At 39.5% G+C, this 18,316-nt stretch overlaps 1 protein-coding gene across 3 annotated transcripts in view; it reads left to right on the plus strand.

The window, feature by feature from the left end:
• The window catches only part of ncanb (neurocan b), a 178,823-nt gene that overhangs the window by 43,899 nt on the left and 116,608 nt on the right, over positions 1–18,316 (plus strand). For all 3 annotated transcript variants that reach the window (XM_026159413.1, XM_026159412.1, XM_026159414.1), the window contains exons 3-6: positions 6,119–6,348; positions 6,455–6,623; positions 11,195–11,369; positions 14,511–14,638. In XM_026159413.1, the coding sequence (XP_026015198.1) occupies positions 6,119–6,348; positions 6,455–6,623; positions 11,195–11,369; positions 14,511–14,638 (702 nt within the window). The remainder of the gene's footprint in view (positions 1–6,118; positions 6,349–6,454; positions 6,624–11,194; positions 11,370–14,510; positions 14,639–18,316) is intronic.

An 18,316-nucleotide genomic window follows, 5' to 3' on the forward strand; every position in this document is an offset into this window, starting at 1 on the left:
ACTGAGCACACGCTTCCTTTTTGAGCACCTTTCTGCTTTGTATTGACATTCAGGATTTCCTCTTGTCTTTTTTCACCTCACAGCCAGCCAAGCCTTGTTTAGAAAAAAGAATGACAATGAGAAATATGAAACAAGGATAGATAACAAAACAAAAGAGCCTTGTGTGGGTTATGCCTGTGACAACATTTCCATCTAAATGCAGATTTCAGATAGAGGTGGCACTGGCGCCCTTGCTTGTTTACATTCATTACCATGGAGGAAGAGAGCAATGTTGTTGTTTGTCTTGTTTTTTTCTTTCTTTCAAAATTCCCCCAGTCCCCTTCGAGATGTAATTTAGGCTTTTCAACAAGTGAATCGGCAATTTATTTTATTTAATTTCTCTGAGCAAATTGCAGCACTGGCCATGTAACAAAGATAAGCATTTGTCCAAATAAAGTGGACAGAAAGAGTGAAGAGTGGGCGGGAGAATGTGAATGAGATTTTGATTGTGAAACTTGGTTGGCTACATTTAAAGCTTTGTATCGCTTTTGGCAACATTGGGGTTGTTACCCAAATGACACTTACGCAGGTGGAACTTGGCAAGAAAATGGCAGGCCAATTAAAAGAATAAATTTGCCTATTTTTGTTCTGTGCACGCTTTAGGCAAGGAAGTTTGTAGGTTGATTGTCTTCTGGGAGCGCGTTTCACTCTATTTGTGTGTGTCCGGGCATGTGTGTTGGGAGGAGGGGCACGTGCATGAGTGTGTGACAATCAAAGACGAGTGCCACATCCTCAAGGGGGATAAAGCAAAGAGCGTGACAGCAGGTAGTGGAATCTGATAGCCTCTCTTCTGAAAGATGTTTTTTTTAAGTGCGCTTCTGTTTGTGTTTGTGTGTATGAGCATGAATGTCTCACTTTGTCAATCTTTACACATCTCCTGCTGAATCATAACAGTGCATGTCTACTTTTTCCATCATCTTCTCTTGACTCCCTTTCCACATCACATCACTTCAATTTTCCTGTTACACATACCCCCTGTTTCTTTTTTCCTTTTCTTTCTGTTCGTTTGGATATTGGGTTTGTTTCTCTCCCATTCCTTACCTCCTTCCAAACTCATCATCCTGGACTCTGTCATGATTGAGTCAGTTGTGTATCTTTTACATTACTTCTGCAAGTTCTTCTATCAATGCAAAATGATATTGTTGCTGCCATCAAGTAAAACAGAAGTCAGAAGTAAATTATTTCCTGCACGTCTACTCTCATACCAGAGAGCTCAAGTATTTTCTGTGCTGTTATTGACAAAATTAATATGAATAATTTATTAGAAATTATAAGCATCCCAATACACCTGGTAACCTTGATGCTTTGATAAACTTAAACCTTCCACTGAGTCAACATTCAGCCGATGTGAGCTGCTCATTATATAAAAACATTGCTTAGTAATCAGGACTAGTGAAAGTGCCTGAAGTCATTTCATTATTATTTGCAAAAAGGGACTTTCTCAGTGTCACCGCTTGCCTTGACTGAAGGTGTCTAAAATATGTGGCACTCTAAAACACTTTGCAAAAACTTAATCAGATGCATTCCCTGTGCAGCTAAGCAGACCAACAGTGACCACATGAGCTGCCAGGCAGGAGGAAAAGAGGAAGACCACAGAGGAGATTTATGGAAGCAGTGAAGGAAGACATGCAGAGGGGTGGTGTGACAAAGGAGGATGGTAGAGATGGGATGAGCAGAAAGTTAGATGAATAGAAGAGAGAATGACATCACAGTCCAATAAACCCTCAACAAACATGGTTGTGGGAATATGCTTTACTTTCTACAAAATCACCTGACATAAACCCCAATGGGAGCATTAAATACTGAGAAAGTCAAGCATTCATTACATGGCAAGAGGCTATTTGGAACAGCCATGCTGGCAAAACAGTGGTATCCATGGTTTACATGAACTTGTGGTGTCTGTTCAGCTGAGATGTATGGTTTCATATATATGTTTTATATTTTGATAATAAAATTAATATTGTTATTGATTGAGCCTAACAACGCAGGAACTCCAGCAACACGTAAAGCTAAAGAGGAACAACTTTTGTTGCTATTTACTGATTGAGCCACCAGAAAATAAATATGAGCATTCATCTAACTAAAAAAACATTTTTTTAATACATAGGCGAGAAAAAACAGTAATCAGAAAAAGGTGTCTTCTCTAAGTAGCCACATGGTAACAACCCACACTGCTTTGCTTATTTATTCCTCACCTCCCCTTCTTGTCTTATCGTTCTGCTTTCGAAAGCTTCATGCATTTTGTTTCACAGGTCACCTCACTCGACGGGCTGAACGCCTCTCGAGTGCAAAACGAGAGGCCATTTCAGAGCACAAATGCTGTTTGATGTTGCCATGCCAAGCAACACAGATCTGTCGGTGAGGGAGTTAAACAAGTAGCATTTGTCTAAGGCGATGTCACTGGGAGAAGCAGAGAAGTGGGTATTAATGTGTGTTTATGCGTCTGTGGGGAGGTGAAAATGTGATGGGAGGGCTGATGTTAAGCTATCAGGGAAGAGGCACTCATCCTCTTAGCTTGAGCAACTGCAACAGGATAAGGGCTACAGGAATGAGCAATGACAGCTAATCATGCACATTTTTTATGTGTGTTCAAAGGCACATTAACTATCCAGTAAGGGATGAAATGTGGCAGCAAGGTTTGTGTGTTATGTGTGTGTGTCTGTGTGTGCAGAGCAGAGAGTGTGCACTTGATGTTCCATGAATAGTAAATAAGAGATAAGATTTTTTTTTTCCACTTGCAAGTACACACACACATTCACATCATATTCCCCTGTTGGGAGCATTGCATTCAGTGGCTGTCAAAGATAAGGCAACTAATTCAAAGTTGAGTCAGAATGGTGGAATAAGTGAATTTTTACAGAAGGGCTAAGGAGGATCAAGTCCTGAAAACAATAATAATAATAAAAAAAAATAGTATATCTTTATACATATGTGGAATAAAAATACAAAAATAAGAAAAAGTGAGTTGAAAAGCTCATCTGAAAGCTGGCAGGTGGTTGTACTGCAGGGGACGAAGAGGGAAAAGAGAATGGCAGGAGATGGGGAGAAAAATGACAAGGATGGGAGAAGGACGGAGGGGTTGAGCAGCTCACGCAGCGATGCGTCTGTGATCACTGGAAAAGCACTGTTCCAGAAATATGCCATTTAATTACAGGCAGGACAGGCTGACCTTATAGCGTGTAGTACTTTAACATGGATTCAGACAAATAGGAATGGAGCATGACAGCGGAAACCGACACTAATAAAAGAAATCGGGTAGGCTCATTTTCCCCACCTCACTGTCTGTTTCACAATCCTTGGCTGTGCTAAATTCTTTATTTGTTTTTTCTCTCTACTTGTCTTTTGTCACTCATTCTTAGCAGCAGCTGTACCTGTTTGATTTAGATCTTCAACTTCTCTGCAGGTCAAATTGTGTTTCTAATTATTTGCTGACTGACTGACACTACAGGCCAGTTTTAAAACATGTTTTATTAATAAAGTAACTTACTGTGGACCTTGGTCTGTTCCCAGAGTTTTTGAAGTCTCAGTTTCTTATTTATTTTTAGGTACTCTCTGTTTCTTTGCTTTAAGGTTTCTTTTATTCTTAGTATATTGTTGTTTAGTGCTGAGGTTTTATTTTCAATTATTCCTGACCATTATAATGCTTGTTATCTTTTAGTAATAGATACTGTTTACATTCATGAATTTATTAATCCCTGTGTGTCTTTCCTCATTTTAAATGAAACTGGTGTTTATATAGTGCTTTGCTATTCCAATCATTTTAGTAGTACAAGCCTTATTAATGCATTCACATTCATACAACCACTTTTATCTATGGCTAAGACTTTTAGCCTAACATTCAGACGCTCACACTTTGATGGATGCATCAAGGGCAACTCTGTCTCACTCAGGAACACTTTAACATGTTTTATTTTTATAGTTACTTGTCTCTTCTGTCTTGATTGTCCTCACAAGTGACTCAAGTGACTCACACTTGTGTCTCAGCTGTTTCCACTTCCCTGATTACCCCATCTGTATAAATAGTCCCATCTTCTCCTCAGCCTTTGTCTCACTATCTTATTAGCTCCCTGTGTTAAGTTCTCGTGTGGCCTGAACGATCTTGGATTCTGTATGGGACTTTTGTTTACCAAAGACAGACAGCAGCATTAAAGATTTAAATGCAACTCATGTGAGATAGTTTTACAGTCTAGGGTTAGAGGGCAGAGCAGGGTGATAGTGAACAGAGTTCAGTCTTCTAACATCCTGGTGAATGAAGCTGTTTATCAGTCTAGCAGAGCGAGCCCGGATGCTCTAGAAATCTTCTTCCCGAAGGCAAGAAGCTGAAAAGGAAGTGTGAAGGGTGGAAGAGATGGGTGTTGAAAATGTCCATGAGGAAGGGCAGGAGGGCACAAATAATCTTGTTGGCTGCACTCACTATGGCTTGCTGGGTCTTCCGGTCAGCCGGTCTTCTGGCAGGAGGTTGTGCAGCCTCGGTTCCACACAGCAGCCAGCGAGGACACTTTCAATGGTGCCCTTGTAGAATGAATACATGATAACAATTGCTAATGACAAAAAACAATTACAAGAGCAGAAAGCTAATCGGGGTATTCCATATGTATTTTTCCAGCAACTAACAAAACTTTAGTCAGCCTAATTGTTTCCTGTTCTTCTTGGGGAATCCAGAGACACTGCTGGGCCAGATAGATATCACCCCTGAAATTCCAGGTCTACCCTGAGGTCTTCAAGGGAAGTTTCCCTGGAGGAATCCTGATTAGAGACCTGCACCACATCGCATGGCTTCTCTTTGACACAAGGGAGCAGCAGCTCTATATTTCTAAAGCTATTCCCTGCCAGCCTACGGAGGAAATTAATTCATCTAAATGTATCTGCAGTCTAATTCTTTTGGTCACTACCCAAAGCTCATGACCATAAGTAATAAATCAAAGGATTTTCTTTCTTGCTCAGCTCTTTCTTCACCATAAGTCTGCTACACAACCCTCATCACTTGCAGCCCTACACTAACCCACCTGTCCATCTCACAGTCATGACTTCAGATTTGGAGGGAACAATTCTCTTCAATTAAACGAACAAAAAATACAATGAACCTTTCATGTAAGAATTGCTTTCCCAAAAGATTGAACCCTCCTGGAGTCATGGAGCTCAGCCAGGCACGGCTGCAAGAAATATCATTAAGCCACCCATCAGCTGCTGCATACACACAACTGTACATTGAAAATGAATGTGTTTCTTGGCTGTTTCTTGTCTTTGGGGCAAATTAGATAAGACAGCAACATTTTTTTATCAGGATTCTTAGAAATAAGAGAAAGGAAGTAGTGACTGATAAGCGAACTATAAAAAAGTGAGATGAGGGGAAAGCGTTTACAGGTAAACCTCATTCATACACTGTGCACAAGAGAAACAAAGAAGTGGATAAAGCTCAGAAGTGATAAACTGCATCACTGTGTTGTTTTGTTTCCCTCTCCAATGTAAATGAGCTACCTATATCTTTTCTGTGAAGGTGGCACCGGATTAGAGCATAAAGATAATGTATGATGTATATTAAAGAAACTCTACCATTGAAAAAAGAGTTTTACACTGGTTGAAAACAAATATCAATAACAGAACTTTGCAGGATTTTGCTCAAGACACTACCTTTTCTTAAAGTCATTCATTTTAATAATATCCTGTTCCTGCATTTAGGATAAAATATTTTTATTTTTACGGTGGGGATGGTGGTGACTTAAACTGCAAAAAGAGGTGTGTAATATTGATCCTATAATTCATATCCACATTTGATGTATGGTTCATGAAAGCACCTTTGAAATCTTTTATATATATGCCTCCCAGTGTTAGATATCAAGCTAATGGTCTGTTGGATCAATGACGGATAATCAATAATCATAGGGACACAATGAGCTTGTGTTTTTTCCCTTCTACTCTACTACAAGAAAGATCTGATGGGGTAACGGAACTCAGAGGGAAAGCACATGCTTGACTCTCAAAGAAGCAACTAAGAGAAACCTGCTTAATGAGACAAAACATTTTGTTACTTCATTTACAAATGAAAAGCACTGATTTATTTCTCCTCTCCTCTTCTCAGGCTTAACCAGTGCAGATACAGTGGTGAATATGCGGAAGGTTACCCATCAGACCATAAGTGAGGAGCTTTCTAAAACAGTTCTGCTCCCTTGCCTCTTCACCCTCCGCCCCAGTGCTGGTTCATTCCATGAGCCGCCCAGAATCAAGTGGACTAAGGTTTGGGGCCAAAGAGGCTCTGATGGCCTGCAAAAGGAACAGTCAGTCCTGGTGGCCAAAGACAATGTGGTCAAGGTACAGTAAACATATTTACCGTTAGTAAATGCTTGACTTACCTGTAATTTAGCTATTTCTCTCAAACATTTTTTTTTCACTATTTTTCTCACTCTCTGCTCCTCAGGTGAAGAAGGCCTTCCAGGGTCGTGTCACACTGCCTGGTTATAATAAGAACCGCTACAATGCCAGTCTCGCTCTGACTGGGCTGCGCTCTAGCGACTCTGGTCTATATCGGTGTGAGGTAGTGGTGGGCATTAATGATGAGCAGGACACAGTTCCTCTGGAGGTCACAGGTGAATAAAATGTAAACTTTTCTTTCACTGTGATAGTTATTTTAAATTTAAGGTAAAGTTTTCAACATTTCACCTACATTTAAATTACTTCTGGTAAAATATAGTGAGTAGTCACACTAGCATCACCCGCTCCTCACCCTACCTCTAAGGCAGAAAACTCCAGAAGTGGAAGATTTAGAGCTCGATAACCTCATCCACAAACTAGTAGGAAGAAAACTAGGCGCCAAGCATTTCGTGGCCAGATCTGTAACCATGATGCTCGGTCAATTACAGTGGAAAGAAATAGCATGAACCCCTGTCTAGCAAAGTCCATGTATCTACCCCATCCTGTGGATGCACCACCTGCAGGGATAGGCATTGATGTTGCGTTCAGTGTGAGCTGGGAGGTAGGCAAAAGTAGGCTCCAGGGTCTTTTTTTGTAAGCAGTTGCAAAATAAATATACCTGCAGTGCTGAATTACAATAAAACAACAGTATAATATTTGTGACTGGATGACTGATTCTGTTTTAAAATTGCTCCAGTTTCATTTCAAAATGATCCCAGTCACGGTCCAGATGATTTTAAAATTATTTAAAAGCTTACACTTCATTATTTAGTAGTGTGTACAATATCTGTGCAACTGATTCAGGATGTAGTATCTGTTATATAAAGAAACAACTTGGAATACAACGCAGTAGCAATTTAAAATTACTGCTAGTTCATCTGGTTAGATGTAGCATCATTAGGAGTGCAGACAGAATTACCAGTAATAAAAAAATCAAGAACTAAACTAATAAAAAGATTCAAAAACTCAAACAGCATATTTGGGGTAATCTTCATTAATTGTTTGTGTTATTATTGTAGTGTTCAGTTATACCACTGCCTCCTCTCATCCTAATCAGAGTTTGTACATGTAACAAACTTAGGACGTGACCAGGTTTTGTTTTAATTTGATGGCTATAAGACGAATTATTAACACTATTTTCAATGTTTTGTAAGAAAAAGAAAAAAGGTAGAAAGCAGGAAGTATCTTCATAAAAACTGATTATTTCTATTCAGTGTGTGTTGATGTACGCGATTACATTATGTATGCGTTATGTGTGTTTAACCAACACAAAGAACTGTCTCAGCAAATAACTGCCGCGCTGGTTGTGTATAGCTCCATTGTAGCTCTCAAGGTCTGCCACTATGAATAATAATGACCCTGTTTCCGTGTCAGGTTAGTACAATCATTACAGCAAGGGTTGTTTACTGTTTATGTAGAATGTATGATGATAGGGAAAAGGTGAAGGAACTCAAACACATTAAACATCATTGACCTGGGCCATTCAGGTGCTGTTCATGCACTGAAAACCTAATGAAGCCAATAAGGTAGAAACCCAGCAGGGCACAGTGTTGTCAAATAGCATTGCACCGAGAGCTCTGTGTGGCTCTAGGTGGCTTAACTAAATAGGCAAACCATTTGTTCTGTCCAGGAAACCGATATTTGTGGAATACCACGCTACTTGGAGGTAGCTCGCTCTAGTGGAACTATTATTACCGTGTCTGGGTGTTTTATCTGCAAAGCTATCATAGGTTTTTGTCGGGGCACTCACTATTTTTAATAATAACCTACTATCATAATGACTGCCGGGAACTGATTGATGCATTAGGCACTGTACACCACGCCACCACTTACTACGAAGCCATGCTACCGCTAACATAACCAACAGAAGCTGTAAAAGTTCAGAGGACTTTTGGCTCCATTTTCACTCTTCATAGTAATAGAGACAGACTGCACTCAGTTTCTGCACATGGTTCAAATGTGAACACGTGCAAGCTTGTTAATGTCTGTGGGAAATTTGTGTGTGCCTGTTTGTAAAGACCACTATGCCTAATGCCTAATTTCAGTACTTCAACAAGGATGCCATCTGGTTTTGTCAAGTATGAAGAACACCTAATAGGTGCTCATAGAATACATTTCATAAGTGAGACCCCTGCCACTATGCTTAGGAGACCCTGTGTCCTCCCATTCTTGGCCAATTGATTAATACACCATGAAAACCACTCCTTCAGAGAGAAGCCAATTACGTAGCTGGCAAGGAGTAGCCTTCTCCAGGGCTTAGTCTTAATTGGAAGTCACGGTACATGGCAGACCACAGCCGTCCTCTCGCTAATTCTACCAACTGCTCAACATGTTAATTAGCAGGTATTGATACTGCTCAGCTGTATTAACATCATATTAATCCACACCACTCTTCTTATAGAGTAATTTGTGTGTTCCCTGATGTCCTCTTCTGCCATTTGGTTTTTTTTTTTTTTATTTCTCCCTTGTTCCCTCTGCCTTTCTTCCTCCTTGTTTTGTCTCCATCGTCTTCCTTTCTCCTGGCACATATTGACTGACCAATTGGCTGTGTCTCACCAATTACAACGCAGTGCTATTGATTGTGTTTGTCAGACTTTCTCTGTGGTGACATATGGCAGCTCACTGCTGTAAGAGCAGTGCATAGTGTATCTGCACTGACTATTGTTAATGTAACCTCTGAATGGAAGGAAACTACTTGAATGGCCAGATCATGTCAGCTATAAGACGACCATCTAGAAAAGCTGATATCAACTCTGCAAGTTTCTGAAAGTTTACTGGAGAGATTGAAGTTGTTTTCTTTTTTCCAAAAGTTTGTTTTTGTTTTGTTTTTTTCTTATTTTGTGGATGATGATTGTAGTGCATCGAACAGCAGTGTCTAACACACTAGTCTAAAATGTCACTGCTTTGAAATGTTTCCTCATATAGCGCTTGTGTAACTTACAGGTCAGCACTGCGACTGTTTAATTTTACTTTATGTTCTGTTGTTTCCTTTGTCACCTTTTCTGCGTTGTCACAAATTAGGAATGAAAGTGTGGTTTAGAAATCACACTCTGAACTTAAAATACATCAGTTGCAGAAAGATGATACAACCAAGAGGTGGGAGTAAACTATCTTTAGACTTGTAATGCATTGCTCAGTTTGTTAACTTCATTGTGACACATTCATTATTTACATGTTGTGCCTTTAATCCAATTGCTTGCAGTTCAGACATATGTGTTTAAAGTGATATGTAAATATCACTTGGCCCAATGTAGTAGAGTTACTGTTGCTCCTTTCAGAATGGCACAAAATGTTCAAATGCTGTCAGACTAGCTGTTTCTGTATTTGCTGTGTTTATATTGTCAGACTTGAAAGTGGTTCTCTCATCCATGGCCAGAAAGCAAGTAAGTGATTGTATTTTCAAAAAAATTAGCACTTTGAAACAGCTCTTACCGCTCTGTAATTTAAACAAAAAAGGTTGATCATTTATTCAAAATTGCCTCATTGTATTTGTTGGGTTAAATAAAGAAAAATAATTATACATTTTTAAACACTAAAGCACATTGCGCCATATAATAATTCAAGTGTCAAGAGACACCAGCTCCTGATTAGTGTAGCAACGAGGGCATCATATGGTGGCTTTCTGTTTTTCCCTTAGGAGACTGTGTGGGGATGTACAAAGATGCATCGTGGTAAAAATAGATGAGATGAGGTATTGTGCATTCCCTGTGGAAAGGCACTGGGTTTCCCATGCTGAGAGGAAACCCATTTATCTCTCTGGTGCATGTGTTAGCCAGCAAGCTACAGTAGCATCTATGTTTGGACAAAACCCCGCAGCCTCAAAAGAGAAGGGATGGAGGCTGAGAAATTAGGAGAAGAGAAAAGAAACAAAACATTTCTTCTGCCCGCAACAGCAGATGCACTGCTGGTGCTGTGGGAACTCTCTCTGTCTACAAATGGCCCTGCTTACTCTCTGCGCTAAAGCCTGGAGTGTTAATGCTCAAATTGTCACAAGGGCCCTACGTCTCACATAGGAATATCTGTCACTCTCCCAGACAATGCCAGCGAAGATAAAGGCGATGTATTAGTTGCCAAACAGCCACTAGCTTTCATGTTGCTGGATGCACATCAGGGGCACAGTGTTGTGTGAAAGGCAACCAGAGGTGTGAACTGAAGGATAAACACTTGAACTTGGATAGACCTTCTGATGCAGTTCTATTCCAGGTTCGATGGAATATACTGTGTCATGTCTTTCTACTTCAAAATTTTTAACCAAGCTTTTCATATTCTCTGCCTATTTTTCTTTTCACTTTGGTTTAATGCACGCATGGTTTTCCTTTTCTTTGTCTGTCTTCTTTGTCATTCCATCATGGGTTCAGAGGCAGGCGGCGTGCAGCAGGGGGACACTGTGTTTGTACTGTTAAATCAGTCAAATAAACATCACCACTGTTTGTCAATCTCTGTATCCAAGGGCAACATCTCTTTTCTCAAATAAGCCAACCGACTATCCGATGCAAATGAGACTCACGTACAGAGGTTCCTGAATCTGAATCCTGTAGTTTCATATCACACAGATGGAACAATGTCAACACCTGATGAGGATGTCAAGGGGGCTTTGTGCACATATGCCTGTGAGCATGTACATGCTCATGTTTCGATGGTGCAAGGTTATAGTTCATAAATACTTTGGTGAATTGAAGGTTGCATGTTATGTATTCGTGTTTTTTGAGCTTCCTCTTTATTTCTTATCACAATTTCTTTGCTCCAGGTGTGGTATTCCACTACCGGGCCCCTCATGACCGCTATGCCCTGACCTTTGCTGATGCCAAGAGGGTGTGCATGGAGAACTCAGCGGCCATCGCAACACCTGGTCAGCTGCAGGCTACCTTTGCTGATGGCTATGACAACTGTGACGCTGGCTGGCTTTCTGACCAGACTGTACGGTGAGGCTTTTCAAGCTGGGTACAAGAGCTATTTGGGTTTTGTTGGAATAAAATTCAAGAATACATTATTCAATATGACTAGTTAATATACTGGCTGAATTACTACATTCTAGAAACTGTATATAAACAATGTAAATAGCTTCCAGGTCTTAAAAATATATATCCAGTTTTGAAGTGCATTAAATCTGCTTTCTTTCTCCTCTGTCATTACTTTCTTATGATGTGATGGCCCAAATCACTGGTTTCAAGTTATTTATTCACAATGTCCGTTTTTTAAAATTCTGGCCCAACGTAGAATGGCCTGGCTAACCGCCCACCTCACTGCTGCTAAATTTAGATGTTTTTTTGCTTCTATCATTAATTACCCTTTTATTTACCCCAAATCACTCAAATCCACTCCCCACTCATGGAGTCTGCTTTAAATAACACAAGATGTTCATAGCCAGTTCACAAACCCAAGTGACTCCTCAGTCTTTTTGTGGAATCTGTGCAACAAACCCCCATTAAATAAAGGGTATCATCAGCAAATCCAGAAGAAAAATTGTGAAAAAAAGACATATTTTCCCTCTGGCTAGAAATGACAACAAATAAGCTGTGTGACTCTGAAGTCTTGTTCTGTATGTCTGTAAATTTTCTCCCCAACAAACACAACAATGTCGACAAAACGTCGTCACCTGCAGGTGTCTTTGGTTTCATTCTACAATACTGGACTTATTTTTCTACAAGGTTTGAACTTTGAGTGTTAAACAAGAGAGAAAAGTGTGAAATGTTCATCCCTGTCTGAGAAAAGTGTATAAAGTGTGTAGTGAGGGCTTTTACAGCCTTAAAACATCTATAATAATTGGCTAATTTGCAGATTTCACCTATCGCAGGTTATTTTTAGAACGTAACTCCCGTGAAAAACAAGGGACCACTGTAATGGGAAATGGCATGGGTTCATGCATAGTTTCATAACATGTGTAAGAATTGGTACCCTCAATTTATTTGAATTGTTTTCTGCTAATCCAATTGAGAAAACCTGGGGTAAATTTTAAAAGGTCATTAATGATAGCTGAAATGAAAAAACAGTGGTGAGCAGTTAGGCAGGACGCTATGGGATAATGATCTAATAGTGCCAAAAATCACAATCACTTTCTGTAAGCTCTGTCTTTTCACTTTCATAAGGCTTTGTCTGAAGTTCATCTATGTCACTTGATTGGTGCTTTTCATTGGCTGTGACTTAAGAACGCACATGAGTTATTTAAAAAAATCCCAACAACATTTGACTGAAGGTATTTTTGGGGATGACTGGAAGAGGTCTTCAAAACATCCATTACTTTGGTGATTTTGTATGGTGGAAATTGACCTTGTAACATGCTTTGAACGCTTTGCTTGATCCTTTTTGAATCCTCATTTATGTGGTTTAAAGATATATGCACAAAATTACTTTCAGCAAGCCCAACCCCATTGGTTGGGATTGCTATGCTCGAGGTGTAGTCATGAGGTTTGGTGAAAAATATCAGTCAGTGTGCCAAATTTCAAGTTTTAGAGAATCTGTGAGGAAACTGTCTTCGGTTACAGGCAACACATTATTTATCCTATAGACACTGACTGACTCATAGATTGCAGCTGAACTTGACTTTTAAATAAGTTATCTATCTAGTTCTCATACTAACACGGTTTGCTGAAGAGAGTTATCGTATAAAACCTCTTTCAAGCAGTAGATAAGACTAATATTTGTGATTGCTTTCCTCACTATCAAACATTATAACAAAAGACAATCTCTAAATAATACGTCTACAAAAACACAAGTTAATGAACTATCTATAAGTATAAAGTATCAAAGTTTGAAAGTCATTGTGATATTTTGGGGGTTTTCATAGACTTGATACTGTGCAACATAATTGGACCTAATAGCTTGTTTGTACACTGGAAAGGCAGTTTAACTACATCAGCCCCCTCTGAGCTGCCTGTCAGCCATGTACTTCAGCTTGCCACTTTCTGTTAAATCCCTTTTTACATTACCAGTCAGAGCCTGCCTCTCCACATTGTTTTCCATATCAGCATTTTAATTTCAAATTGCCGTTGCTCCACTTGGCAAGCACACTGACTGTTGTCTGCCTGACAGTTTTTCACAGACTTCCTGCGGCACGACTTCCTTGCCTTTTTCTTTCTCGCCTTCCATCCCGCACTCCTGTTGTTTTCACTCGGGAGCTACCTAATTGGTCCAGATCCAGGAGGCTCTGACTGCACATCAGCCAGGAGGAAAGTGTCCAATTAATACTTGGTGAAAAAATATAGACATCAACCGCCATTTCATCAGACACCAAGCAAAAAGAAAGTAGCTGCGGCCTGAGACACTAAAAGATTTTGTTCTCTTCTTATATCACAAGCATGTCTGTCTTCTTCATGTATATTTGATTGCGCATCTTTTCCAAGTGCTTCATAAAGTCCCTGTATGCCCAGCATAATCTTTTAATCAGCCTCTTTGTTTGCACTGTGGTGCTGCAGGAAACAATGTTCTTGTGGAATAATTGCTCAGTTGGAGCCTAAATATAGATTGTTGATGTTGTTTTTTTCTTTTTAGCCCCACAGGCATGCCAAGCCACCACACAAATTCCTGATTCTTTTAACCTCTTCTTGACTTTCTATCTCTCTTTCTTTCTCTTTCTAAAAGCTCGAGCATTGACAGTCTTATACTGCTAGAGCACTAAATGCATTTTCAAATGATTTAAAATGAAACGATTTGGTTGTGAAACTCACACCGAGGGCAGAACAATTAAAACAAACAAGATAGTGTATCCATTGAAGTGCTTGCCAATTATTTTCCTGCGGTTGTTGTCGCATATTGTGAATGTTACTATATTTCTTGCTTCCAACCAGATTCAAGAGAGGACATCTCTGTGTTTATTTTTCATTAGTATTTGGGAAATATATTTTGGTCAACTCTGAGAGGAAGATATGTTTAAACTTATTGTATTTCAGGGCAGGCAATGATAAAAGTGTACCTTTTATCTTATTTTGTATGCATGTGAACACAGACTCATCCCAGGGGAGCCAAGTCTCTGGCTGCTTTTTTCATGGCCAGGCTATATTAATCTCACTCTCTTTTCTTCTCTCACTCTCTCTGTCATTGTCCCTATCTCTTGGGTTCCTCTGCAGGTATCCCATCCAGTCACCACGGCCAGGTTGCTATGGGGATTGTGAGGACTCACCTGGAGTTCGTAACTACGGCAATAGGTCCCCTGATGAGCTGTTTGATGTCTACTGTTTTGCTAAGCGTCTTCAAGGTAGGAGTCAGGAGCTTCTACCATACATTTGAGTTTAGTCATGCATGGGTCCACTAAGCCGAGGGTTCGCAGTGCCAGAAGGCTGTGACCAGGCCTTAATACTCTGTTAGCACAGTGTAGAGAAGAGCAGTGGGAGAGGAAAGGGAGGAGAGTTTGTTCAACTGAGGGAGATGCAGAGGCCTGAAGGCAGAAGCTAAGTGGGTCAGTAGTGTTATCATAAAAGTTTGCTCTGATTTGCAGCGCCACAAGAAGAGGTGGCACTGGGCACATCTTATGTGTCCAAAATCTTATTTACCCCATCCCCAATTGCTGCATGTTGTAAACGCAATAGCTTACACAATAAAACTGGGAAATCTATAGATTTGGTGTCATGCTTATTCCATTTTTATCGTTTTAATCTTTATTGTGAGATTTTTACAAGGATGTAATAAAGATGTCATGGACTGTGTGTCAAAGATCGGCTGTGTGGGAGTCGAAGGTGGACTGCAATAGAAAAAGCAAAACAACCTTAATCCTGTCTTGCAAAATGTAAACAACGCCTAAAAACAGGGCCATAAAATACAAATAAAAGACAACAAGGAACAAAGGAACGCAAAGCAATGAGGGACGACGTGGCAAACAACAAGGCGACTCAGACGACATATACTCACATGATAACAAGGTGGAGAGGTAACGGGTGAGAACACAGCTGAGGATAACTTAACATAATGACTCAGAAGGAATAAAAAAATAAAAATGGGAACAAAACAGAGACTAAACAAGCCATGAAAACACAAGGGAGGCAGGAACACACAGGAACTCAGTGACTTAAATACCCAACTTGAAGTAAAAGTAAAAACAGAAAATATAAATATAAAGAAACCGACCAGGAAATGCTATTACAAGAAAAATGTCAAAACAAATGATTCTCAAAGCCAAAAGAATAATATTATACAGAAAACTCAGAACCCTGACAGCACACTTATAACTGCAAAAAGGTAGCGGAAAGCTCTCTTTACACATTAGAGACTTAATATAGATTTACTTTGCAAGTTAGGGGGCATATCCTGATTTCATAAAGTGTTGCTCCACCTTTAAGTTGTTCTCCAAGTTGGCTGACTTTTTGCCTATAGCCTAAATCTGTTAGCGTCACATCATATAAAATATATAACAATTGAATGCATGTTTGAAGCATTTTTACAGAGTATTCTGTTCAATGCCAGTTAGCTGGAAGCATTGCAAGACAGATGGAGACAGAGTTGGTTTTCATACATCAAAATCAATGGTTGTTGGCTAGAAATTGGAGGCCTGCTTTGGTTTTCTCTCACAAATGTCCATAAATCTTGAATGATAGATCTGACAACTATGTCAGTGTTTACTGCATCACCTCAAAGCCTGACGATTATAGCAAGAGTAGCTGGTAGGCTGCACCTTATAAAGCTGCTACTGTGCAAAATGAAAGTCCTCCAAATCTACAAGAACTTCAAACCATTTTTAAGGATTAGAGAAGAAAGATGGCCATATGATCAAGCTATTTAAACGTTATTTAAAGAAAACATTTGTACTTACATCTTGAAATCAAATATTGCAGTGATGAAACATTTTCTGTCATTGTCTGACTTTTTCTTTTTGACTGAATGACAGAAAAATCAGACGGCCGTCCATCATTTTTGACAGATTAGAAGAATGGCCTGTATTTGTATAGCAAATAATTCATATGCAATAGTGACAAGAACAGTGCTCACAGCATTGGTGACTTCTCTTTTTCTAAACATAACATCAAACATTATACAGAAATATCCTCCCTCAATTTCTTTGGGTGCATCTGTGACCACTGCAGGTCATAGATGGATTCTGTTGCACCCTGATACAGAAGAAACGCATGTGGTCTCATGTAAACACAGTATTGCTGACCTCTGATCGCCTCCCTGGGGGCAGCGTTTCTAGACTCGTCCATCCCACCCATCCATTCTCTTCAGCTATAATAGAGCAAGAGGCGGGCTGCACCCTGGACAGGTCGCCAATCTTCAATATATGAGGTTATGATGAGGGTTATTATATGATTACTGACAGTGGCCCCATCAGTTATCTTACTTTATCAAGCGAGCATCCTGTTTTCGTCACATTTGGTTGTTTAATAACAATGGTTGGAGTATTTTAGTGTCACTTTGAGTAAAAACTTATGTGCTTCTTGTGGTGTTGACATGAGGAGTGATCCCAAGGTCTGTGAAACTGTCTGTCCTTTCCTGATAAATGCATGTTCTCTACTCTGTATTACACAGTGACTGAGTTGTTTCTTTATTATCTTTTTATTGAATATATTTCTTTATCAGGATAAATTAAAATTAAAATGACTGGTAATAATAGATTATGATGGACATTTTATGACCCTGTCTGTCACAATGACAGATGATGCAACCTCAGCTTGAAAGACATCAAGTCAGCCAGTGACCTTTATGATGCTTATTCCTCTTAAAGAGTCATTGATGTGCTTTGAGATTTGCCTTCTTTCTTCTGAAACGTCTCAGTTACATTTTTAGCCCTCTATTCTTTAATCTCAACATTGGATACACAGTATTTGTTGCCATCTTGATGAGGACTGAGCAGCGGCTAAACACCAGGGGGAATTATGGATATAAATCAATTAAACTAGTTGATAAGTTTTATTGTTTTTAGGTCAAATTAACAAACATATCTAACATTTTGCTCCTCCCGTTTGATTTAATTGGTGACTGAAGCCTCTCCACTCCTTACTTATCTTAGATAGATGACAGCTGTGCAAGTGTGCTCAGGCATCACAAGTTCACTACCGCTCATACTACATGACAAGCTCTATGAGTGCAATTTACCGTACGTCCAGTGTATCCTTTGTGTAACGCAGTATATTTAAGCTGTCAGAGCTCTGATTGCTCTCTTGTTGCCACACTGCTATGAAAGCCCTTCTTTCAAGTGTTAGTGCTGTTTTTAGAGAATATTAGATCACCTACAAAAATCCAACTGTAGACTGTAAGTATGTGTTCCTCAAGGGGGAAAGTGATTATCATCTCTCTCTCCTCCCTGCTGTGCTGAGCGTGGTGTTTCCTCTAGGGGAATGATGGGCTCAGTGCTGAAATGGCAAATATTAACACTGCATATATTCGTCATTCACACCATAATCACGTCTATGCCTGACTGAAATTAAGTGTTTGTCATACTTTAACCTCGTGCAAATTCCAAAGCCCAATTATAATAACCGACATCCGTTTTTCTAATAATTTTAACACCGCATTCTGACCTGCAACAGGGGTTACTTTATCTAGGTCTCTCAGTATGAGGTGTGCAACTGTCATTAAGCATCATAGTAGTAAGAAAGCCATTCCACTATTTAAAGACAATATTAACACCTAGTATGGGACTGATGTGCTGAGAAGAGAAAATTGTACGACAATCTCTAGACTTTATATCCTGCAGTTAAGAATGTTGTTCAGTGGAATTAACAACCTGATTGAAGTAATCAGCAAATAATTGTTTGCAGTCAAAGCAAAATTCCTGGGTGATACATAGCTGGTGTTTCATTCATTAATAAGAAAACAACAAAAACTAAAAGATGAATTAATAAACTCAGCAACAGACCTTTCTCTACATGTACAAAAGCTCAGCTGGGATTGATTTGCACAAAAAAATGACAGTATATAGATCTTTCGCTGATTTGTCAATCTT

This window comes from Astatotilapia calliptera, chromosome 23 (genome assembly GCF_900246225.1).
Source record: "Astatotilapia calliptera chromosome 23, fAstCal1.2, whole genome shotgun sequence".
In the NCBI taxonomy this organism is placed as follows: domain Eukaryota; kingdom Metazoa; phylum Chordata; class Actinopteri; order Cichliformes; family Cichlidae; genus Astatotilapia; species Astatotilapia calliptera.